Source organism: Ranitomeya imitator, chromosome 2 (assembly GCF_032444005.1).
Source record: "Ranitomeya imitator isolate aRanImi1 chromosome 2, aRanImi1.pri, whole genome shotgun sequence".
Lineage (NCBI taxonomy): Eukaryota > Metazoa > Chordata > Amphibia > Anura > Dendrobatidae > Ranitomeya > Ranitomeya imitator.
Window position 1 is genome coordinate 288,869,855 of NC_091283.1, and position 26,619 is coordinate 288,896,473.

Consider the following 26,619-nt stretch of genomic DNA (forward strand, 5'->3'; position numbering starts at 1 on the left):
GTTTATACCTTGTGGGAATAAAAGGACTAGAAATAAGAAAAACCCAATGTGGCTAAACAAAGACGTAAGACAGGCAATTAACAGTAAAAAGAAAGCATTTGCACTACTAAAGCAGGATGGCACCATTGAAGCTCTAAAAAACTATAGGGAGAAAAATACTTTATCTAAAAAACTAATTAAAGCTGCCAAAAAGGAAACAGAGAAGCACATTGCTAAGGAGAGTAAAACTAATCCCAAACTGTTCTTCAACTATATCAATAGTAAAAGAATAAAAACTGAAAATGTAGGCCCCTTAAAAAATTGTGAGGAAAGTATGGTTGTAGATGACGAGGAAAAAGCTAACATATTAAACACCTTTTTCTCCACGGTATTCACGGTGGAAAATGAAATGCTAGGTGAAATCCCAAGAAACAATGAAAACCCTATATTAAGGGTCACCAATCTAACCCAAGAAGAGGTGCGAAACCGTCTAAATAAGATTAAAATAGATAAATCTCCGGGTCCGGTTGGCATACACCCACGAGTACTAAGAGAACTGTTGTGAATTCTGTGGCAGAGCTCCCTCCTGTGGTCACAAGTGGTACTTCGGCTGATTCTGTCTGTGAGCTTCCGTTGGTGGAGGAGAGTGGGACTGCGGCTACTGAGTTTCCTTCCTCAGGTGATGTGGTGAAGTCGTTAGGTGCTGCTCTATTTAACTCCACCTGGTGCTCTGATCCTGGCCTCCAGTCAATGTTCTAGTATAGGACTTGCTTCCTCCTGGATCGTTCCTGTGGCCTGCTGCTCTGCATAGCTAAGTTCCGCTTTTGTTATTTTGTTTGCTGTTTTTTCCTGTCCAGCTTGCGTATTTGTTTTTTCTTGCTTGCTGGAAGCTCTGGGACGCAGAGGGTGTACCTCCGTGCCGTTAGTTCGGTACGGAGGGTCTTTTTGCCCCCTTTTGCGTGGTTGTTTGTAGGGTTTTGTGTTGACCGCAAAGTTACCTTTCCTATCCTCGCTCTGTTCAGAAAGTCGGGCCTCACTTTGCTAAATCTATTTCATCTCTACGTTTGTCTTTTCATCTTAACTCACAGTCATTATATGTGGGGGCTGCCTTTTCCTTTGGGGTATTTCCTTGAGGCAAGGTAGGCTTATTTTCTATCTTCAGGCTAGCTAGTTTCTCAGGCTGTGCCGAGTTGCATAGGGAGCGTTAGGCGCAATCCACGGCTGCCTCTAGTGTGTGTTGGAGAGGATTAGGGATTGCGGTCAGCAGAGTTTCCACGTCTCAGAGCTCGTTCTATGTTTTTGGGTTGTTGTCAGGTCACTGTGTGTGCTCTGGCTTCTATGTCCATTGTGGTGCTGAATTGCCTTATCATAACAGAGAACTAAGTAATGTAATAGATAAACCATTATTTCTTATTTTTAGGGACTCTATAGCGACGGGGTCTGTTCCGCAGGACTGGCGCATAGCAAATGTGGTGCCAATATTCAAAAAGGGCTCTAAAAGTGAACCTGGAAATTATAGGCCAGTAAGTCTAACCTCTATTGTTGGTAAAATATTTGAAGGGTTTCTGAGGGATGTTATTCTGGATTATCTCAATGAGAATAACTGTTTAACTCCATATCAGCATGGGTTTATGAGAAATCGCTCCTGTCAAACCAATCTAATCAGTTTTTATGAAGAGGTAAGCTATAGGCTGGACCATGGTGAGTCATTGGACGTGGTATATCTCGATTTTTCCAAAGCGTTTGATACCGTGCCGCACGAGAGGTTGGTAGACAAAATGAGAATGCTTGGTCTGGGGGAAAATGTGTGTAAATGGGTTAGTAACTGGCTTAGTGATAGAAAGCAGAGGGTGGTTATAAATGGTATAGTCTCTAACTGGGTCGCTGTGACCAGTGGGGTACCGCAGGGGTCGGTATTGGGACCTGTTCTCTTCAACATATTCATTAATGATCTGGTAGAAGGTTTACACAGTAAAATATCGATATTTGCAGATGATCCCTAGTTAGACCGCACATGGAGTACTGTGTCCAGTTTTGGGCACCGGTGCTCAGGAAGGATATAATGGAACTAGAGAGAGTACAAAGGAGGGCAACAAAATTAATAAAGGGGATGGGAGAACTACAATACCCAGATAGATTAGCGAAATTAGGATTATTTAGTCTAGAAAAAAGACGACTGAGGGGCGATCTAATAACCATGTATAAGTATATAAGGGGACAATACAAATATCTCGCTGAGGATCTGTTTATACCAAGGAAGGTGACAGGCACAAGGGGGCATTCTTTGCGTCTGGAGGAGAGAAGGTTTTTCCACCAACATAGAAGAGGATTCTATACTGTTAGGGCAGTGAGAATCTGGAATTGCTTGCCTGAGGAGGTGGTGATGGCGAACTCAGTCGAGGGGTTCAAGAGAGGCCTGGATGTCTTCCTGGAGCAGAACAATATTGTATCATACAATTATTAGGTTCTGTAGAAGGACGTAGATCTGAGGATTTATTATGATCGAATATAGGCTGAACTGGATGGACAAATGTCTTTTTTCGGCCTTACTATGTTATTAAAAAGATATTATAAAGAAGACGAATCATGTGTATATCGCAATTACAAATCAAAAGGGATTAACGGTGAAAATTGACTTACGATTCGTTCATATCATTCAATGATACGCCGTATGCTGGCTGGGGGAGGGGACCTTCCCCACTTATTCTCAGGTCAGTTTGCACAGCCTGTCGTAGCTGAATCCCCAGCAAAAGACATTGCAAGAATCCTACTTTACACAGATATTCCCTGCCTAAAGCCCAGGCACTCCCCTTGTGGTGACATCACTTAAAGGGACTGTCACCTGAATTTGGCGGGACTGGTTTTGGGTCATATGGGCGGAGTTTTTGGGTGTTTGATTCACCCTTTCCTTACCCGCTGGCTGCATGCTGGCTGCAATATTGGATTGAAGTTCATTCTCTGTCCTCCATAGTACACGCGTGCGCAAAGCAATCTTGCCTTGTGCAGGCGTGTACTATGGAGGACAGAGAATGAACTTCAATCCAATATTGCAGCCAGCGGGTAAGGAAAGGGTGAATCAAACACCCGAAAACTCCACCCATATGACCCAAAACCAGTCCCGCCAAATTCAGGTGACAGGTTCCCTTTAAGGGCTGAAACCTCCCCTTTTCTTACAATATGAAAACTATTTTTTATGCATAATTTGCTATGTGAACCTCACATAAGTACGACACGATGCTCATGATGTTCCCCACATCAGGGGCATTCTGCTAAGTGTAAATACGGAGCCATTACATGATCTGCTTAAGGAGAAATCCGCACTTTGCACTCGTTGCACCTAGCTGCTCATGCTTTCAGTGGCCGATAGGTCTACCGATGGACATCTGGAATATGTACAAGTTTTTCCACATTTTTTGCTTCAGTTTTTATTTCCCTAATTTCCTCCTTTAAAACCTACCGTAGATAAGTCTTATTGTCTGGTGCATCTTAAAGTCCGAAAAATACAGTATTTGATGCAATAAAATGCAAATTAATTATGCAAAAATCATACACTTATTTCCTGGCTTTTAAATTCTGTCTCTTACAGTTGAAGTGTACCTACAAAAAAAAAAAATTACAGACTTCATTCTTTGTATCTGGAAAAACTTGCAAAATCGGTAGAGTATCCAATAGTTATTTTCCCCATTGTATATAATTTTCCCCAGGTCAGAGCCAATTTTGACAGTCAACAAAATACAATTTTCAAATAATTAATTCTTTACACTCTAGGTATGATAAGGACTTCTCGCTGTGTGGGATTTTTTTATGTTTAAAAGGGTTGTTCTCTACTTGGACAATACCTTCTCAAGCCTTATGTTTCATCCTGTTAAAATAAAAATAATTATTCAAACCTTCCATGCCGATGCAGTTCCAGCACTTGCGTTCATAAAGCTCATGTGAGCTTGTCACGTCATGTGAGACCTGCTGCCAATCAGCGCTGATGTCACTGTCCCCAACTTCAAATCAAACAATAGGAGGAAGTAGAGAGCAGTCGCGGCTCTGGTTTCCTGTTTATGTTCAATACTTCCGAAGGCGGGGACAGTGAAGCCGGCACTGATTGGGCGCAGGGCTTGTGTACTGTAACAACCTCACATGAATCCTGACACCGCTGAATTGGCATTGGCAAAGGAGCTGTGTATGAGTATTTTTGATTTAACGAGGCCAAATATAAGGAACTAGATGGTGGCCCGATTCTAACGCATCGGGTATTCTAGAATATGCATGTCCATGTAGTATATTGCACAGCCCACGTAGTATATTGCACAGCCCGTGTAGTATAGTAAAAAGTTGGGGACACACAGGGTTAATAGCAGCGGCTACGGAGTGCGTTACCTGCGGCATAACGCGGTCCGTTACCGCCGGCATTAACCCTGTGTGAGAGGTGACTGAAGGGGAGTACGCGGGCGCCAGGCACTGACTGCGGGGAGGAAGGAACAGCCATTTTCTTCCAGACTGTGCCCGTCGCTGATTGGTCATGGCTGTTTTGCCACGACCAATCAGTGACTTGGATTTCCATGACAGACAGAGGCCGCGACCAATGAATATCCGTGACAGACAGACAGAAAGACAGACAGACGGAAGTGACCCTTAGACAATTATATAGTAGATGACAAGATGTTGTCCTAGTAGTAAGACAACTGTTTTAAGAAGTTACAATTTTTGGTTAAATATTTCCAACATTCTGAACATGAAAAAGGCTTCTCCCCTGTGCAACTTCTCTGATGTTTATTAAAGAGTTGAATTAAAGAGTTGAATTCCATGTAAAACATTTCCCACATTAGGAACAGGAAAAATGCTTCTCCCCTGTGTGAATTCTTTGGTGTCTAACAAGATCTGATTTCCGATTAAAATATTTCCCACATTCTGAACATGAAAAAGGCTTCTCACCTGTGTGAGATCTCTGGTGCTTAACCAAATCTGATTTCTGGTTAAAACATTTCCCACATTCTGAACAGGAAAAAGGCTTCTCTCCTGTGTGGATTCTCTGGTGGCTATCAAGATGCGCTTTCTGATTAAAACATTTCCCACATTCTGAACAGGAAAAAGGCTTCTCCCCTGTGTGGATTCTCTGGTGGCTATCTAGATGCACTCTCCAGTTAAAACATTTCCCACATTCTGAACAGGAAAAAGGCTTCTCTCCTGTGTGGATTCTCTGGTGGCTATCAAGATTCGCTTTCTGATTAAAATATTTCCCACATTCTGAACATGAAAAAGGCTTCTCACCTGTGTGAGTTCTCTGGTGCTTAACCAAATCTGATTTCTTGTTAAAACATTTCCCACATTCTGAACATGAAAAAGGCTTCTCACCTGTGTGAGATCTCTGGTGCTTAACCAAATCTGATTTCTGGTTAAAACATTTCCCACATTCTGAACATGAAAAAGGCTTCTCACCTGTGTGAGATCTCTGGTGCTTAACCAAATCTGATTTCTGGTTAAAACATTTCCCACATTCTGAACAGGAAAAAGGCTTCTCCCCTGTGTGGATTCTCTGGTGGCTATCAAGATGCACTTTCTGATTAAAACATTTCCCACATTCTGAACAGGAAAAAGGCTTCTCCCCTGTGTGGATTCTCTGGTGGCTATCAAGATGCGCTTTCTGATTAAAACATTTTCCACATTCTGAACATGAAAAAGGCTTCTCCCCTGTGTGGATTCTCTGGTGGCTATCAAGATTCGCTTTCTGATAAAAATATTTACCACATTCTGAACATGAAAAAGGCTTCTCAACTGTGTGAGTTCTCTGGTGCTTAACCAAAACTGATTTCTTGTTAAAAGATTTCCCACATCCTGAACATGAAAAAGGCTTCTCACCTGTGTGAGTTCTCTGGTGCTCAACCAAACCTGATTTCTGGTTAAAACATTTTTCACATTCTGAACATGAAAAAGGCTTTTTCCCTGTGTGAGTTCTCTGATGCTTAACAAAATTTGATTTGCGTGTAAAATATTTACCACATTCTGAACATGAAAAAGGCTTCTCCCCTGTGTGGGTTTTCTGGTGCGTAACCAAAGCTGATTTCTGGTTAAAACATTTCCCACATTCTGAACATGAAAAAGGCTTCTCACCTGTGTGAGTTCTCTGGTGCTCAACCAAACCTGATTTCTGGTTAAAACATTTCCCACATTCTGAACATGAAAAAGGCTTCTCCCCTGTGTGAGTTCTTTGGTGTATGACAAGATTCCACTTCCGGTTAAAACATCTCCCACACTTGGAACAAGAAAATCTATTCTCTGCTGTGTGAATTTTTTGATGATTAAGAAAAGATTCTTTGAGAGGAAAATGATTTCCATATTCTAAAAGTAAAAATGGCTTCTTTACTTCAGGACCAATTTGTTTTTTAATGCTTATTTTGTGACTTTGATTTTCCTTAGTAGTCGGAAATGAATCAGAAGACAGGACCTGTTTCAAAAGATCAGACGATAGATCTTGGCTGTGAAGGGATGATGGTATATCTGGAGTAATGGCATTCACTTCAGTTGTATCCTGTGGGATCTCAAGATTATCTGATTTAAAAACTGAAGATGTCAGCTGCCTCTTTGAACGCCTGGTGCAGTCATCTGTTAAAAATAAAACCAATTAGTTTTCATAAAAAAATTCCTTGAATTTTACATATTTTAACATTTGTACGTAAACTGTCCACAACATGACAAGTTATGTTAAATACGTAATTATTCACTAAGACAATGACAGCTCACAGTCTAATAGAAAACCTCACAGGATGAACCAGTAGAGCGTGGTGTTCAACTGTTTGTCCATTCTGCCTCCGAAATAGAGAGTAAAAAGTCACCAAACAATGTTATGTTGAGGAAATATATACCAATAAACCTTCTACTCATCTCACAAAAAAACAAGTCCCCACTCAGGTCCATCATCTGTCAGTGAAAAAAAATGTTCTCTACATTACTAGTGGCTCAAAGGCTCTTGAAAAGCACCATGGCTTCCATACACCAATCCAGCAATATCTGCTCTCCCAAAGTCAAACCTTCCCCTCGCTTCTGAGCCTTGCAGTGTGCCCAAACCACAGTTAGCATTCATGTATAAAAGATTGTGTAAAGTGCCATGGAATAAATGGCGCTATAAAAATGAATAACTATAAATAATAATGTATTTGGCATTAGTATAGTGATAAGAACCCACTTAAATTTACAATGTGTGTCTCCTGGAGCACAATCTGGGCACTGTTTTGGGTAATACAATGGCATATTTGCAATTTTCACTCTCCAATATCCATTGCGTGCTAATTTCTGGAAAGTGGCTCTGGGGTCAACATAATCACAACTCCAATACATTAATCCCCAGAGGGTTATAATTTCCAAAATGAAGCCAATTTATAGGGATTTCTACTGTTCTGGTTTTCTGCCATTTTCTCATATTAGGGCTTCTGCATATGGTATGTCCTATCTGAGATCTGCTCCTGTGATGTCTGGTTCTGTTGCACTGGTAATGGAGGAGACATCGAAACCAGAAGCTCTGGGAGATGCAGGCTCTGTCCTGCCACTAAGATTAGGGTGCCTGGGATTTGTAGTACCATCCAGTTTGGCAGTATGGGTGTGTGTTTTCCAGCTCCCTCCTCCAGCAAGTTGGAAAGCACCACACCCTACTAAAGCTTGAAGCATATTGCTGGAAGCTGTCAGATACAGCCTTCTCCTCTGGTTAATTCTTCTGTGCTCAGCTTCCGGCTTGTTTATTTGTTGTCTGCTGTGACCTCGGCTCGCTTATGGACTACTCTTGGGTCTTCTGATTTTGTATTGTCTCTGCTCTCCTGGTACTGACCCGGTTACCTGACTATTCTTGCTACATCTCACATCACATAACAGAAGGTAACACCATGGCCAAAGCCCAGGGGTGTCTATGTGCAGACCCATGTAGAAAGGTTAAAGTATGATGAACAAGGCAATCCCTGGGATCTGTAAAATGGAGTAGATAGCGCCAAGTCTGTTCATGGTGGCCATCTTTTGAGCTGCCAGGTGACCACGAACAGTGCCCTCAATGCATCGTGTCTATTTCTGCACGATCTGCAGTCAAATAGCTAAATAGCTTCTTAACCCTGCCATGTGCCCAGACAGTAGTGTACAACTGTATATAGAGTATTGTCAGATTCAAGAGAAGTTGGAAAATAATTTGTAAGGTCCATTTGTTTCCTATTATCCTTTGTGAAGAATTCCAAAGTGATCACCACAAAGTGACACACATCAGGTTCGAAAAATTGGGTCCTGATTAGGAACAAAAAGGACAGCGGGAAGTGGTTAAATCAGAGGATTTGAGCAGTAACTACTGTAGTAAAACACTGTGACTAAAGACAATAACACATCTACTTAAATAATCAAACTCAACAGTCTTCATCAGTAATAAATGAGTAACTAGTGGATAAACCTCTCTGGGGTAATTAGAGTATGGGACTCAGTGGCTCTTTCAAGCTAAACTATTATAAGGGCCAATGGTAGATGTCTGATCAGTTTCAAGAAGAAATATTAGACATTCAAATACATTATTTTATAACAGTTTACAGCTGATGTATCAAAGTTTGGATGGAGGAGAATGTTGAGGTCTAAAGGCAAAATGGTGAACATCCGATTGTGATACGACCGGGTTATACTACTGATAAAGCAGCCACAGCCGGTGACTGAGAAGAATCTGTGACTTCTCTGCATTTAGTGGTCACTACTCACCTGGGTAGTCATATGTAGGAATCTCCTCTTTACACCGCTCATCACCCCTCACATATGTCTCTGTAGTATTAATACGGGTCAGATCTTCACCCTGAAACACATCGTAATAGTTCCAGACAGATGAAGAGAAAAGATAGTCACATCTATAATCAGCTCTAATCTTGCCATCAGTTCAACCATCAGAGCATTACAGTCCTTACTGGCGAATGGGGCCTGGCGAGCAGAGGGGGCCCACAGCAGGCCGCCTCTCCTCTACGGGCCCCAGCGGCTCAACTGATCATGCATCGTCAGACGCACGGCAAGTTAAAATCTGTTGCCTTGCGGGAGATCACAAGCTGGCAGCTGATGTCAGTGGGCACATTGCCGGCGTATAATGACACTCACATATGATGGTACACGCCTCAGATGTATCAGGTGGAAAACTCCGCTGGACCTCAGCCAGGTAAGGATAAACCTTTTTTTTGTAAAGCTGCAGAATGACACTGAATTATACTACTATGGGGGTGCATTATACTACGAGGTGCATTATTCTACTATGGAGGTACATTTTACTACTATGGGGGTGCATTATACTACTATGGGGGTGCATTATCCTACTATAGAGGTGCATTATACTACTAAGGGGGTGCATTATACTGCTCTGGGGCTGCATTATTCAATTATATATTACTATGGCTTGCATTATACAGATACAGATGTGGAGTTTTCTATAAGTGGGCAGTGGGACTGTGGAAGGTTCGAGAGTTGGAGGCGAAGCTGGGGCGGTAGCCTGGGCGGAGTCCCAAGGGGGCCCAAAAGTTTTGCCAGTATAGGACACCGAAATTCCTGGTCGCAGCCCTGCCTGCCATCTGCACCGTTCTCATTACACGAGTATAAAACATATAATACTGGAGAATAAAACAAGACTGAGCACAAGACCTTCACAGCCGTCTACTCATCATAGAGGAATCTCATGACACCTTCTCTCCATCTACCTGATGATCCTGAGGAACATTAGGATCTTCTTGTTTACAGTCCTGTGGAAGAAGAGGATTGGGACACTTCTCTGGTGTTGTCATCTTACTGGATAGATCTGGAGAAAACACATACAGGGACTGAATTCATTATTTACATACAGATAATTATAGGCCGTATGTGTTTAGTCCTGTCTATTACCTGGTGATGTGAGGGGCTGGGGAACCTCCATCATGACATCCTTGTACAGATCTTTGTGTCCTTCTAAATACTCCCACTCATCCATGGAGAAATAGACGGCGACATCCTGACACCTTATAGGAACCTGACACATACAATGATACCGTCATTCCCCGAAACCTTCACAGTGTTACTGTATAATCTCCCAGCATTCCCAGAAGTGTCACCTCTCCAGTCAGCAGCTCAATCATCTTGTAGGTGAGTTCTAGGATCTTCTGGTCATTGATATCCTCATGTATCAGGTGAGGTGGAGGCCCCGTGACTGGGCTCAGGGGTCTTCCCAAACCCTCAGACACAGGGTCCTGACAGTGTTCACTAGAGGTCTTCTTCACTACTGTGTAATCCTGGTTATGGAGAGACACATTAATAAATATCACTACAGACATTTCCAGAGTCCTCACCTCTCCAGTTCTGGCCATCTGTTTTTCCTATAGATAAGAATGATGTAATGTGACGTCATCAGAATCTCTCACCTCTCCAGTAAGCCGGAAGAGGATCTCTAGGGTGAGGTGTAATATCCTCTCCGCCATCTTGTCTCTGTCCATATCCATCTTTGATGGGTAAATCAGGAAAATTCTCTTATATAGAAGATCTTCACTGAGAGGATCCGATATTGTAGAGACCTGAATGAGAAGAAGATGAACCGATGTAACATCATAAAAATCCTCTGTAATAATACAATTACTGGAGATAAGGGAAACACATGAGATTATTTAACAGTATTTAGTTTTCTTCTTTACATCTACTAATAAAACTCTATATACACTGCTCAAAAAAAATAAAGGGAACACAAATACCATATCCTAGATATCACGGAATGAAATATTTCAGTTGCAAATCTTTATTCATTACATAGTGGAGTGTGTTGAAAACAATAAAACATAAAAATGATCAATGTAAATCAGAATAAATATCCCTCGGAGGTCTGGATTTGGATTGATACTCAAAATTATAGTGGAAAATCAAATGGCAGGCTGATCCAACTTCAGTGGAAATGCCTCAAGACAAGGAAATGATGCTCAGTATTGTGTGTTGCCTCCATGTGCCTGTATGACCTCCATACAAGCCTGGGCATGCTCCTGATGAGACAGCAGACGGTCTCCTGAGGGATCTCCTCCCAGACCTGGACTAAAGCATCCGCCAACTCCTGAACAGTCTGTGGTGCAACGTGACGTTGGTGAATCGTGCGAGACATGATGTCCCAGATGTGTTCAATCGGATACAGGTCTGGGGAATGGGCGGGCCAGTCCATAGCTTCAATGCCTTCATCTTGCAGGAACTGCTGACACACTCCAGCCACATGAGGTCTGGCATTGTCCTGCATTAGGAGTAACTCAGGGCCAAACGCATCAGCATATGGTCTCACAAGGGGTCTGAGGATCTCATCTCGATACCTAATGGCAGTCAGGCTACCTCTGGCGAGCACATGGAGGGCTATGTGGCCCTCCAAAGAAATGCCACCCCACACCATTACTGACCCCCTGCCAAACCGGTCATGCTGAAGGATGTTGCAGGCAGCAGATCGCTCTCCACGGCGTCTCCAGAAGCCGTCACGTCTGTCACATGTGCTCAGTGTGAACCTGCTTTCATCTGTGAAGAGCACAGGGCGCCAGTGGCGAAGTTGCCAATCCCGTTGTTCTGTGGCAAATGCCAAGCGTCCTGCACAGTGATGGGCTGTCAGCACAACCCATGAGGAAATCACAGCTAGAATAAAGGTACCTTCACACATAACGATATTGTTAACGATATCGTTGCTATTTGTGACGTAGCAACGATATCGTTAATGAAATCGTTATGTGTGACAGCGACCAACGATCAGGCCCCTGCTGGGAGATCGTTGGTCGCTGAATAAAGTCCAGAACTTTATTTCGTCGCTGGACTCCCTGGAGACATCGCTGGATCGGCGTGTGTGACACCGATCCAGCGATGTCTTCACTGGTAACCAGGGTAAACATCGGGTAACTAAGCGCAGGGCCGCGCTTAGTAACCCGATGTTTACCCTGGCTACCATGCTAAAAGTAAAAAAAAAACAAACACTAGATACTTACCTACCGCTGTCTGTCCTCCAGCGCTGCGCTCTGCACTCCTCCTGTACTGGCTGTGAGCCGGAAAGCAGAGCGGTGACGTCACCGCTCTGCTTTCCGGCTCCCAGACAGTACAGGAGGAGAGCAGAGAAGCAGAGCGCAGCGCTGGAGGACAGACGGCTGTAGGTAAGTATCTAGTGTTTGTTTTTTTTTACTTTTAGCATGGTAACCAGGGTAAACATCGGGTTACTAAGCGCGGCCCTGCGCTTAGTTACCCGATGTTTACCCTGGTTACCGGCATCGTTGGTCGCTGGAGAGCGGTCTGTGTGACAGCTCTCCAGCGACCAAACAGTGACGCTGCAGCAATTCGGATCGTTGTCGGTATCGCTGCAGCGTCGCTAAATGTGAAGGGGCCTTAAGATTTTTCCTGTACAGAAAAATTGAACAAAGAAATTCACAGTGTAAAAACTATACTTAAACAATTACCTTTAATTACGTTTTAAAGGAGTAAGGTGATAACAAGGACCACTACCACCATTTAAAAGATAGCAGGAGGTGCCTGTACCTATCACTAAACTGAACTGTTCCTACCGACCAGCGCATGTGGGCACCCTACACCTGCGACTGTCCCTCCTACCCCTATCCAGCCCTGTGGGATGGGGAAAGGAATAGGAGAGATATTGAAATGAGAGTTTGTTTGGACAGTATACCACAATTATAGTGACTGAAGAAATTGCTAAGACCGGCACAATAGCAACATGGATCAACATGCACCGTATCATGCAGCACACTATGAAGGGGTATCGTTTCCTTATGTGCTTGAACTCTAAACCCTGCTATTGTGCCGGTCATAGCAATTTCTTCAGCAGCTAAGTAGTCTCTTTATACTATGTATACTGTATTCACTCCTGATGAACCTTTAAAGGGGAAATGCGTTGAGTGTGTTTCAGAGATCTTAGGTTTTTTTTTTTTTTTTTATAAGTTCTTGATTTGATGACATGTACCTGTTCTTTAACATGCAGCTGAGCCTTATCTGGTTTTGAATATTTTTGGGCTTATTGCTGAACCCCTTTCTGCCATCGGAGGTCCTGTCCCGTCCATGTGACCTGGACGGGATAGTACGTCATACCCGAACAGCCGCGCTCACGGGAGGAGCGCGGCTGAATGTCAGCTGATTATCACAGCTGACATCCGGCACTGTGACCACTCCTGACACTTTAACCCCTGAAACACTGCGATCAAACATGATTGCAGCATTCCGGTGGCATAGGGAAGCATCGCGCAGGGTGGGGGCTCACCGGCGTGATTCCCTGAGACCCTCGGAATGCGATGTGATCGCGTTGTTCCAAGGGTCTCCTTCATTCTCCTCCCTGCAGACCCCGGTGTTATGAAAGGCAATTCAGTATCACAATGGACATGGAGGTCAGAGCACATACAGTGATCTGACAATAAACCAAAATAATAGAACGAGCTCTGAGACGTGGGAACTCTGCAGACCGCAATCCCTGATCCTCTCCAAACACAACTAGAGGCAGCCGTGGATTGCGCCTAACGCTCCCTATTCAACTCGGCACAGCCTGAGAAACTAACTAGCCTGAAGATAGAAAAAATAAGCCTACCTTGCCTCAGAGAAATACCCCAAAGGAAAAGGCAGCCCCCCACATATAATGACTGTGAGTAAGATGAAAAGACAAACGTAGGGATGAAATAGATTCAGCAAAGTGAGGCCCGATATTCTAGACAGAACGAGGATAGGAAAGATAACTTTGCGGTCTACACAAAACCCTAAAGAAAACCACGCAAAGGGGCAAAAAGACCCTCCGTACCGAACTAACGGCACGGAGGTACACCCTTTGCGTCCCAGAGCTTCCAGCAAAACAAATAGACAAGCTGGACAGAAAAAATAGCAACAAATAGCAAAGAAGCACTTAGCTATGCAGAGCAGCAGGCCACAGGAATGATCCAGAGAAACACAAGTCCAACACTGGAACATTGACAGGAAGCATGAATCAAAGCATTAGGTGGGGTTAAGTAGAGAAGCACCTAACGAGCTCACCAGATCACCTGAGGGAGGAAACTCAGAAGCCGCAGTACCACTTTCCTCCACAAACGGAAGCTCCCAGAGAGAATCAGCCGAAGTACCACTTGTGACCACAGGAGGGAGCTCTGCCACAGAATTCACAACACCCCGGATCCGAGATGGGCGCGGGGGTCCTTCTGGGTCCTGCAGGGAGGTTGGCTTGCAAGCAACGTGTTAAATCAGCGATCTGATAATATATAGTGATGTCTCCCCCTGGAGCAAGGTGAAAAAAAAAAAAAAATTACACTCTGTAAAAACATTTTTAAAAAAAATCCTAAATAAAGAAAAAAATTTTGTTCTAATAAATACATTTCTTTATGTAAATAAAAAAAAAAAAAAAGTACACACATCTAGTATCGCCGCTTTTGTAACGACCCCGACCTATAAAACTGTCCCACTAGTTAACCCCTTCTGTGAACACCATAAAAAATAAAAAAAAAAAACACAAAGCAAAGCACAATGCTTTATCATACCGCCAAATAAAAAGTGGAATAACACGCAATCAAAAAGACAGATATAAATAAACATAGTACAGCTGAAAACGTCATCTTGTCCCGCCAAAAGAGCCATACAGCGCCATTAGCGATAAAAATAAGAGTTATATCCCTCAGAATAAAGCGATGCAAAAATTATTTTTTTTTTATATATAAAATAGTTTTTATTGTATAAAAGCGCCAAATCATTAAAAAAAAATGATATAAATGAGACATCGCTGTAATCGTACTGACCCGAAGAATAAAACTGCTTTATCAATTTTACCAAACGCAGAATGGTATAAACGCCCCTCCCACCCCCCAAAAGAAATTCATGAATTGCTGGTTTTTGTTCATGCTAACTCAAAATAAAATCGGAATAAAAAGCGATCAAAAAATGTCACATGCCTGAAAATGGTACCAATAAAACCATCAACTCGTCCAGCAAAAGACCTCACGTGACCCTGTGGACCAAAATTTGGAAAAAATTATAGCTTCCAAAATGTGGTGACGCAAAAACTATTTTTTGCAATAAAAAGCGTCTTTTAGTGTGTGACAGCTGCCAAATATAAAAACCTGCTATAAACAGTTAGTCAAACCCCCTTTATCATCGCCTTAGTTAGGGAAAAATAATTAAAAAAAATGTATTTGTTTTCCCATTAGGGTTAGGGCTAAAGTTAGGGTTGGGATTAGGGGTGTGTCAGGGTTAGGTGTGTTTAGGATTATGGTTGGGATTAGGGTTAGGGGTGTGTTGGGGTTAAGGGTGTGTTGGGGGTAGGGGTGTGGTTAGGGTTGGGATTAGGGTTAGGGTTAGGGGTGTGTTCGGGTTAGGGTTGGAGTTAAAATTGGGAGGTTTCTTCTGTTTAGACACATCAGGGGTTCTCCAAACGCAACATGGCATCCGATCTCAATTCCAGCCAATTCTGCATTGAAAAAGTAAAACAATGCTCCTTCACTTCCGAGCTCTCTTGTACGCCCAAACAGGGGTTTATTCCAACATATGGGGTAGCAGCATACTCAGGACAAATTGAACAACTATTGGGGTCCAATTTCTCTGGTTACCCTTAGGAAAATAAAAATTTGGGGGCTAAAAATCATTTTTCACAGCTCTGCATTATAAACTGTAGTGAAAAACTTGGGGGTTCAAAGCTCTCACAACCCATCTAGAGAAGTTCCTTGGGGGGGGTCTAGTTTCTAACATGGGGTTACTTGTGGGGGGTTTCTACTGTTTAGGTACATCAGGGGCTCTGCAAACGCAACGTGACGCCCGCAGACCATGCCATCAAAGTCTGCGTTCCAAACGGCGCTCCTTCCCTTCCGAGCTCTGCCATGCACCCAAACAGTAGTTTACCACCACACATGGGGTATCAGCGTACTCAGGACAAATTGGACAAGAACTTTTGGGATCCAATTTCTGCTGTTACCCTTGGTAAAATAAAACAAATTGGAGCTGAAGTAAAAAAAATTGTGAAAAAAATTGAAATGATCATTTTATTTTTTTTAAAGATTCCACAAATTCCTGTGAAACACTTGGAGGGTTAATAAACTTCTTAAATGTGGTTTTGAGCATCTTGAGGGGTGCAGGTTTTTAGAATGGTGTCACACTTGGGTATTTTCTATCATATAGACCCCTCAAAGTGACTTCAAATGTAATGTGGTCCCTAAAAAAACCAAAATGGTGTTGTAAAAATGATAAATTTCTGGTCAACTTTTAACCCTTAACTCCCTAACAAAAAAAAACATTTTGGTTCCAAAATTGTGCGGATGTAAAGTAGACATGTGGGAAATGTTACTTATTAAGTATTTTGTGTGAGATATATCTCTGTGATTTAAGGGCATGAAAATTCAAAGTAGAAAAACTGCGAAATTTTCAAAATGTTGTTTTTTCACAGATCAATGCAAGTAATGTTGAGGAAATTTTACGACTAACATGAAGTACAATATGTCGCGAGAAAACACTGTCAGAATCACCAGGATCCGTTGAAGCGTTCCAGAGTAATAACCTCATAAATGGACAGTGGTCAGAATTGTAAACATTGGCCCGGTCATTAACATGCAAACCACCCTTGGGGTTAAGGGGTGAATGCCCTGGGATCGTGCAATATTTATACAGGCTCTATGATATTTATATATGACAATGACTATCCGTTTAGTTCCTACTCAGACAGTATAACTATTTGCCCTATAAGAGGAAGTGGAACTATATTGATCATTTATTACTTTGAGCTCACTTGTATGTTAATTTTGGATAGTAAACTGTTGAGCCTAACATATCATTGCCATCATTGTTAGACTTCACTCCTTCACTGCCCCTCATATGGAAATTTCCTTATGGTCTTAGGGTAAGGAGGGACAGCCGTCTGGAGCGGGGGCACCAACAAAATCGTAAATATCATATAGAGTGCCAACCTCCGCTGATAGGCAGGAAATAGATAAGAGTAAGGCCCCTTCAATTCATTTTGGCCCCTCACCAAGTCTATATTATCTTTCACAACCCCCTTTATCTTGGGTACTTGAAGATCTAAATATTTTTTCACTCACGTGGTTTACTACCCAACATTAAAATTTTGGCAGTAATAATAAAAAAGTAATACATCAATCCCCCACTATAATTGTGGTATACTGTCCAAACAAACTTATTTCATTATCTCTCCTATTTCTTTCCTCATCCAACAGGGCTGGATAAAGGTAGGAGGGACAGTCGATGGTGAGCGGGGGCGCCATCGTGCAACTGTAGGATGCCAACCTTCGCTGGTAGGTAGGAACAGTTCAATTTAGTGGGAACAGGCACCTCCTGGTAGCTTTTAAATGGTGGTAGTGGTCGTTAATATCACCTTACTGCGTTAAGACGTAATTAAAAGGTAATTTTTTTTAACTACAGTTTTCACACAGTGAATTTTTTTCTGTGAGCACAACCCCCATCTTTGGACATTGGGCACTCAGACCATGCTCATGGAGTCGGTTTATAACCGTTTGTGCAGACAGATGCACATTTGTGGCCTGCTGGAGGTCATTTTGCAGGGCTCTGGCAGTGCTCCTCCTGTTCCTCCTTGCACAAAGGCTGAGCCCCTTCCACATCTCCTGGTGTACTGGCCTGTCTCCTGGTAGCACCTCCAGCCACTACGCTGACGGACACAGCAAACGTTCTTGCCACCCCTCACATTGATGTGCCATCCTGGATGAGCTGCACTACCTGAGCCACTTGTGTGGGTTGTAGAGTTCGTCTCTTGCTACAACGAGTGTGAAAGCACAACCAACATTCAAAAGTGACCAAAACATCAGCCAGAAAGTATTGGTACTGAGATGTGGTCTGTGGTCCCCACCTACAGAACCACTCCTTTATTGAGTGTGTCTTGATAATAGCCAATAATGTCCATCTGTTGTCTATTCCATTTGCACAACAGCATATGAAATTGGTTGTCAAACAGTGTTGCTTCCCAAGTGGACAGTTTGATTTCACAGAAGTTTGATTTACTTGGAGCTATGTTCTGTTGTTTAAGTGTTCCCTTTATTTTTTTTGAGCAGTGCATTTTTGGCAACAAGCAGTTTCTTCCTCAGAGTCGGCAGCTGAATACGTTTCTCATAGACTCATCTTCCATAACACTAATTCTCGTCTCATTTACCGACACTGGAATCAGCATTAGCAATACTGCAGGAGATATTCATTACGTGACATGAGAAATAACTACTTCATGATGAGGACGACATCTTCATCTTCTACTACAGCTCTAGAAACATATTTGTCCAGAGTCCGTCACTGACTCCATTACCACCGGCCATCTATATGAATGTTTCCTGTCTTCCCCACACTGTAATCTACTATCACATTAGATCTCATGTCTGAGTCATGCACAGAAGTTTGAGGCTTTTAGAAAAGTGTCATGTTGCTACAGTGCAGTATAACGCAACCTCCACCAGAGGGAGCTTGCGAGGGAAGTGAGACTGCGTACACAGAGAAGCACTGCAGAGCAGCAGCATAGGCACCACCAAGTGCCGAGAGAGTGGTCCAACAAGCCGAGTCAAAAAACAACAATAGGCAGACGTACTAAAGGGATCAGCAATACACGTGGTCAGGAACAAGCCAGGAGGTTCAGCAATGGTCAGAAGCGGATAAGACAAAGTCAGGTGGCAGAAGAGAGTCTGAATACAAACAAACCTGAACCCAGAATGAGGCAGAGCAAATATTAACTTGACATGATCCCCCCTGGAAAAAGGGCAGACAGGATTAAACCCTGGAAAGGATCATGACAAAAAGCTTTTTTGTTTGCACAAACACAGCGGACAGAAATTATCTGATCCAAAAAGTCTCCATGTACAGTGTTTTATGAGATTTATTTCTGGCCTTAGGCTTTCCTAGATTACAGGAAACAAAACAAAGATACTAAAAATTTTATTTTTTTGACACGTTAAACATTTGTTTTACTCTTTTGGGCCCCTGAACATAGATTTACACTGCAGGGATGCCACAGAGGTGGCTACAACGAAGCCTTGGCAGTTTAACCACTTGCTGCTGCCAAAATAAAACATGGCATCTAAGAATGTGTGACAGAGTTTGGCTGAATGCCCTTCCGACCCAAAGTACTCGATAGTATGGAATGGCCTAGGTACTACGATACTTACATGCCTAATAATGGTGTCTGGGCCTGAAATGTACGAAGGGCTATTAGGCTGGGCCAAAGGCAGCGTCCAATAGGACAACCCCTTCTTGATTAATATGTTTGGCCCCGATTATAATAATAAACCCTATACTCCCGTGCTGGTGCCGTTTGTATTGCTTAAATGTACCTGTAAATTCTAAATGTACGTGCAATATTTGCTGAATTAAATAAAATACCTGTAGTAAAACACCCGTTACAATTTCCCTCAATAATACATGCAGCGGCGCTCAAAGAGACAAAGAAAACCCAGATATTGTGCAAAGAAACATTTATTTAACCAAAATATAACTGGGTTTAGGATCGGGGTCTATCTGAGGGTGAGATGTTGTGGACCTAGGGGGTGTGGAGCTGAGGATTGGGTGGTAGTTGATGAAGGTGTTACAGGGGAAGGGGCAACAAATTAAAGGATTGGATTATGGATGGAACTGGACACATAGGGAGTAGACAGAGTGGAATCATGGGAATGGATAGACAAACTGGAAGGGACAGACAAGAGAAGGTAGTGACACATTTGACAACAGAGACACATTGGTAGGTGAGGGTGGAGGTGGTGGGTCCAATTTTAGCAGGGTTTTTTGACTCCGGGTCTTCATCCTGGTGGAAATGTCATTAGTTTTGGACCTTTGCTTTCTTGGCCAAGTGGGAGTGGTGGCCTCTGTAGCAGTCTTTTGGCGTGGTGCTGGACTGGGCAGCGTGGTAGATGCTGCTGACTGCAGAGGAAACATAGAAACATAGTTATTAAGGTTGAGACTAGTTCCCTGGATCAACGCCCTATCAAGGAATCTAGTGTATATACCCTGTAACATTATACTTTTCAAGAAAGGCATCCAGTCCCCTGTTACATTTTAGTAATGAATCACTCAATACAACATCATACGGCAGAGAGTTCCATAGTCTCACTGCTCTTACAGTAAAGAATCCGCATCTGTCATTATGCTTAAACCTTCTTTCCTCCAGACATAGAGGATGCCCCCTTGTCCCTGTCTCAGGTCTATGATTAGAAAGGTCATTAGAAAGGTCTCTGTACTGTCCCCTCATATATTTATACATTAACATAAGATCACCCCTTAGCCTTCGTTTTTCCAAACTAAATAACCCCAAGTGTAATAACCTGTCTTGGTATTGCAGACCCCCCAGTCTTCTAATAACTGAACTTAGTAGCGTGGTGGGTGCTGAACTTGGTAGCAGGGTGGGTGCTGCTGGCTGCAGGGGTGCTGACCTTGGGAGAGTCGAAGATGCTGCTGGCCGCAGGGATGATAAAGTTGGCAGCGTGGTGGATCTGTGAACTGAGGCAGGGGTGGTGGAGGATAGTTCGGCACTCTCGGAGTTTGAAAGTAGATGTTCGGCTGCTGGTAATATCTTCCGGCCTGTGGATTGTAGCTTTGTGACTGCTGCAGCAATGCTTGGCTGTAAGCAGCCTGGCAGGCCTGCATGACGTTGATCTGGAATTGAGGCGTAAGGTTTTCGGACACTTCCCACTCTATTGAAGAAAAAAAAAAATGTCACGACGGTCTCTCAAGGTCGGCTTTCAGGCGGTCAAGGCGTTTGTTGACATCCTGTATGAGTGTTCACATGGGTGAACCCACTCTTCAGTCTATCACCAAGCACATTAATCCCATCCTGGAAGACTGAGCGTAAGTGCATAAACTCGGGCATGAGTGACATCTCCCAGGCCCCTTCCACAGATGAGAAGACCCAAAAAAAAGCAGCGGCAGAGGGCTGGGAGAGATGAAAATCTGATGGATCGGCGGCTGCCTCTTCCTCGGCCTGTTAGGCCTGACAGGTTGCTACATCGCTGGTGGATGATTGGGATTGTGCTTGTTCATTGGCTGCTCGATGAGGGTCCGCTCCAAAAGAGGACAATCCAGGTTGTGTGGTGGAAAAAAAAAAACATTAGTAAAACACCAAAAAGAGGTTAAATAATATTAAGACAAAACAAAAGATACTCACGTTCGGGTAGCAATCGCAGGCATCAGAGAAGCAAGGTTCCGGTTGTATTTGTATTTGCTGAGTATCCTTTGGGCAGCACCACTTTTAACCTGGTTCTCCTGTCCAATGTCCTTGTTGAAGAGATCCTTCATCGAGCGCCAACGCACTCTATTATCTTCACTGTGGTGGGGATAAAAAAAAAAAGGAAAAAATTAATTGTAAAACAATGCACCTACATTTACAGTGTCACTGGCGCGTCACACCACATTCAAATACTTACCAAAATCATTTCTGATACGTGGCGTGACACGGTCCCGATCATGCAGCAGCGATCTGGCCACTTCTTCCCAGAGTCGTCAAATCACAGCAATGTCGGAGTGCTGACGATCACGGGTGTACCACAAGGTGAATTAGTTGCTCGTTTTCAATGTCCTGTTTGGCTTCTTCCCGTTGTGAAGCCAATAAGCCAATAATTTTAAGTAAAAATGAAACAAAAATCAATGACAACTCTGATGAAAAGAATACTTACACCACGTATTTGCTCCTGAGACACATGAGCCCGAGGTGCCTGTAAAGAGATTACATGATGTAACACAGCTATAGTATTGCCAGTCAACACATACCAATCAGTATAGCAAATGTGATTACATAATCGGTGTCATGTCCACCCTGGGAAGCCGTCACCTCTTCACTTGAGGACATGGTTGAAGAGCAGGCAGCAGTCAAGTGGAACACTACAGAAAAAAACAAACAAAATTTAAACTTGTTAAGAGTCAAACACAATGTAGCCCCCCTCCCCCAAATAAAGGACACCAATACTTAAGGTACTGTCACACTAGACGATATCGCTAGCGATCCGTGACGTTGCAGCGTCCTCGCTAGCGATATCGTCCAGTGTGACAGGCAGCAGCGATCAGGCCCCTGCTGGGAGATCGCTGGTCGGGGAAGAAAGTCCAGAACTTTGTTTCGTCGCTGGACTCCCCGTAGACATCGCTGAATCGGCGTGTGTGACACCGATTCAGCGATGTCTTCGCTGGTAACCAGGGTAAACATCGGGTAACTAAGCGCAGGGCCGCGCTTAGTAACCCGATGTTTACCCTGGTTACCATCCTAAAAGTAAAAAAACAAACACTACATACTTACCTACCGCTGTCTGTCCTCCAGCGCTGTGCTCTGCTCTCCTCCTGCTCTGGCTGTGAGCGTCGGTCAGCCGGAAAGCAGAGCGGTGACGTCACCGCTCTGCTTTCTGGCTGCCTGGCGCTCACAGCCAGACCAGAGAAGCAGAGCGCCGAGGACAGACAGCGGAAGGTAAGTATGTAGCGTTTGTTTTTTTACTTTTTAGGATGGTAACCAGGGTAAACATCGGGTTACTAAGCGTGGCCCTGCGCTTAGTTACCCGATGTTTACCCTGGTTACCGGGGACCTCGGGATCGTTGGTCGCTGGAGAGCTGTCTGTGTGACAGCTCTCCAGCGACCAAACAGCGACGCTGCAGCGATCCGGATCGTTGTCGGTATCGCTGCAGCGTCGCTATGTGTGACGGTACCTTTACATTACAGGCAGTAGTCCTACAGCACAGCAGTCAGCACAGGACAGGGACAGGCGGCAGCACCAGGACAGATGCCAGCAGCAGAGACGGCAGCACCAGGAGAGACGCCAGCACCAGGAGACAACTATTGAAAAAAAAAAATAGGAGAATATGAGTCTTCATAGATTAAAAACAATATTATTTATTGGCATCAAAAACATGATAAAAAAAAAAAAAAAAAAAATTATATATATATATATATATATATATATATATATATATATATATATATATATATATATATATACAATTTCAATATTACATTTATATGAATAAGAATTTGATCCTAAAGGTGACAATATTAAGTTGCCGCCAACCTGGACACATATGATGCAGCACTGAAGATGATGTCCAAATGGACAGTATATATAGTCATTAAATTTAACTGAAGGTAACAGCGTAATTCAAGTCAGGTCATATGGCTCATCTAGACTGAAAAGACATCACGTCTCTCACAATACAGCGCTGTTCAGAGAAATGTAAAAAACATAGAATAAATATAGAGTTAATTACCCATAATAGTATCTCCGATTCAGTCCAGTCCAGGGGGCGACCACTGACCCCGACGCGCGTTTTGCGAGCCTGACTGTCGCTTCCTCAAGAGGGGATATATATCAGGAGACAACTAGTCTTGTGCTTCTGTCCAGAGTCTTGAGAGTAATGGACTACCTGTCTCCACACCCCCTTTTATACATCAGTGATTTTGCAGGTGGTAACAGTTTCCTGGACATGATTAGTGTGAAGTATGCATTGCATTTCGAACGCATGCGTATGCATGTCCTTCCGTACCAATACGTTCCCATAGACAGTAATGGTTTTTTTTTTGCACAATCATCTGCAATCGTCCATATGCTGATGATTGCGCAATATTTGTCGCCTCCAAAAATGCAACATGTTGCGCTCGCCGCGCCCTGCTGCACACCGCCAAACTACGCATTCGTACTCAAAAGCATGAAACTGCATGTCCTTGGGTACACCATGTTAAATATATGTACGCATGACACATGCAGATCTATGCGGATGAAACGCAGCGCGCACAGACACAAATGTGAAAGCAGCCTAAGAGAGCATCATACTGTGGAGAGGGGAGCTCAACAGGGGGGAGACTCGGGACATTATTAAATGTTAAGTGGGCACTTATTGTTATAGGGGCACTCTGGTTATTGTGAGTGACAGAGGGGCACACAAAGAACATTATTACTTTCTACACGAGAAGAGGGCATTACTATAGTCTAAGGTTTGTTTTACCATCTAGGGGGGCACATAAGAGACTGCGACCATTGTGAAGGGCCGAACCAATAGGCAGAAATTAATTCTGCTGAATATTAATATCGATATATTATAATTATTATATTATTGTTAATTTCATTTATATTCATTGTATAACTTAATATTGAGCAGAATTAAGAATGCCGACATCCCCTTATATGTCGTATGAGCCCCCCAACAGCCTCCCCCATATGCGACATGAGGCCCTCACAGACTCCCCCATATGCGGCATGAGCCCCACACCGCCTCCCCCATATGCGGCATGAGCCCCACACCGCCTTCCCCATATGCGGCATGAGCCCCACACCGCCTCCCCATATGCGGCATGAGCCCCACACCGCCTCCCCATAAACGGCATGAGCCCCACACCGCCTCCCCCATATACGGCATGAGCCCCACAACGCCTCCCCCATATGCGACATGAGCCCCACACCGCCTCCCCCATAAGCGGCATGAGCCCCACACAGCCTCCCCCATATGCGGCATGAGCCCAACACAGCCTCCCCCATATGCGGCATGAGCCCCACACAGCCTCCCTATATACACTGCATGTCGCCCCCATAGCCTCCCCATGTAACATAGTAACATAGTTAGTAAGGCCGAAAAAAGACATTTGTCCATCCAGTTCAGCCTATATTCCATCATAATAAATACCCAGATCTACGTCCTTCTACAGAACCTAATAATTGTATGATACAATATTGTTCTGCTCCAGGAAGACATCCAGGCCTCTCTTGAACCCCTCGACTGAGTTCGCCATCACCACCTCCTCAGGCAAGCAATTCCAGATTCTCACTGCCCTAACAGTAAAGAATGCTCTTCTATGTTGGTGGAAAAACCTATCTATCTATGAGAAGCAAGTCGCCTCAATATGCAGCACCATGTGCCGCATGTCTCCCCCCATGTGTGCAGCACCATGTCACACCCCCATAGCCTCCCCATGCCCACCCAAACAACCCATACACGAGAGAAAAAAAAAAAAAAACACACACCACATACTCACCTCGGTCCCGTTCCCTGGCGCTCTGCTTCTCTGTAAATGTGAGAAGTGAAATGTGTCTGGTGTAATCTCTGCAGATGAGTCCTGGCTGGAGAAGTTGTCGCGTCGGTCTGGGCCAGATGGAAAAGACGTCAGCTGTAAGTCACCATCTGTAACTGTGCTGTAATCTCCTGTATGTTCTGCAGGGCTGAGATCTATCACTATATGTCACTATATGGCGGTAATATCAGTGCAGGTCTTTGTATAGAGATTATTTTCAGTAACAGCGCGGTCATCTGCTGAGGTTCTCCTACATCCACTACTAGGCGGAGTCACATTACTGTATAACACGGCCGAGGGGTAAGGGATAAACCTCACACAGAACTCGGCCCCGTGTTACTCTATGGGGCAGCGAGGATCTGGGATTATCAGCGAGACTCGGCTCACTCGCCCCGATACAAGTCTACGGTGTCACCCGAGAGAAGGGGGCGCCACCATAGTGTAATCAGGGTTACCTGGGTATGGGGCCACTCAGAAGGTTCTCCCTGATCCAAACCCACGAGATGACCCCAGTAATGGGGAATCTCCACATCCCTCCACCCGCAGAGCCGCACTCCACATAGAGAATAATGGAGCCTCCAGCACCGACCTCCACATAGAGAATAATGGGGCCTCCGGCACCGACCTCCACCCGCAGAGCCACACTCCACATAGAGAATAATGGAGCCTCCAGCACCAACCTCCACCCGCAGAGCCGCACTCCACATAGAGAATAATGGAGCCTCCAGCACCGACCTCCACCCACAGAGCCGCACTCCACATAGAGAATAATGGAGCCTCCAGCACCGACCTCCACTCGCAGAGCCGCACTCCAGAGAATAATGGAGCCTCCAACACCGACCTCCACCCGCAGAGCCGCACTCCACATAGAGAATAATGGAGCCTCCAGCACCGACCTCCACGCGCAGAGCCGCACTCCAGAGAATAATGGAGCCTCCAGCACCGACCTCCACCCGCAGAGCCACACTCCACATAGGGAATAATGGAGCCTCCAGCACCGACCTCCACCCGCAGATCCGCACTCCACATAGAGAATAATGGATCCTCCAGCACCGACCTCCACCCGCAGAGCCGCACTCCACATAGAGAATAATGGAGCCTCCAGCACCGACCTCCACGCGCAGAGCCGCACTCCAGAGAATAATGGAGCCTCCAGCACCGACCTCCACCCGCAGAGCCACACTCCACATAGGGAATAATGGAGCCTCCAGCACCGACCTCCACCCGCAGATCCGCACTCCACATAGAGAATAATGGATCCTCCAGCACCGACCTCCACCCGCAGAGCCGCACTCCACATAGAGAATAATGGAGCCTCCAGCACCGGCCTCCACCCGCAGAGCCGCACTCCACATAGAGAATAATGGAGCCTCCAGCACCGGCCTCCACCCGCAGAGCCGCACTCCACATAGAGAATAATGGAGCCTCCAGCACCGACCTCCACCCGCAGAGCCGCACTCCACATAGAGAATAATGGATCCTCCAGCACCGACCTCCACCCGCAGAGCCGCACTCCACATAGAGAATAATGGAGCCTCCAGCACCTACCTCCACCCGCAGAGCCGCACTCCACATAGAGAATAATGGAGCCTCCAGCACCGACCTCCACCCGCAGAGCCGCACTCCACATAGAGAATAATGGAGCCTCCAGCACCTACCTCCACCCGCAGAGCCGCACTCCA

The 26,619-nt window shown here is 44.4% G+C and overlaps 1 protein-coding gene and 1 long non-coding RNA gene across 3 annotated transcripts; both read right to left on the bottom strand.

The window, feature by feature from the left end:
- Positions 1-4,729: 4,729 nt before the first annotated feature.
- LOC138663224 (zinc finger protein 665-like) lies at positions 4,730-11,109 on the bottom strand. Its single transcript, XM_069749387.1, has 6 exons — positions 10,353-11,109; positions 10,047-10,223; positions 9,841-9,964; positions 9,660-9,757; positions 8,686-8,776; positions 4,730-6,573 (listed from the first exon to the last, which is right to left on the bottom strand). Exons 1-6 carry the CDS (start codon positions 10,428-10,430, stop codon positions 4,796-4,798), a joined length of 2,346 nt encoding a protein of 781 aa, XP_069605488.1. The 5' UTR covers positions 10,431-11,109; the 3' UTR covers positions 4,730-4,795.
- Positions 11,110-19,374: 8,265 nt separating this feature from the next.
- Positions 19,375-22,716, bottom strand: LOC138663231 (uncharacterized). 2 transcript variants are annotated; one of them, XR_011318136.1, is made up of 6 exons: positions 22,588-22,716; positions 21,692-21,777; positions 21,573-21,611; positions 21,324-21,486; positions 20,334-21,223; positions 19,375-19,824 (listed from the first exon to the last, which is right to left on the bottom strand). It is a non-coding gene; the product is annotated as an uncharacterized lncRNA (long non-coding RNA). The 2 variants fall into 2 exon arrangements; XR_011318135.1 differs by lacking the exon at positions 22,588-22,716 and having other exon boundaries at positions 21,692-22,084.
- Positions 22,717-26,619: the final 3,903 nt, after the last annotated feature.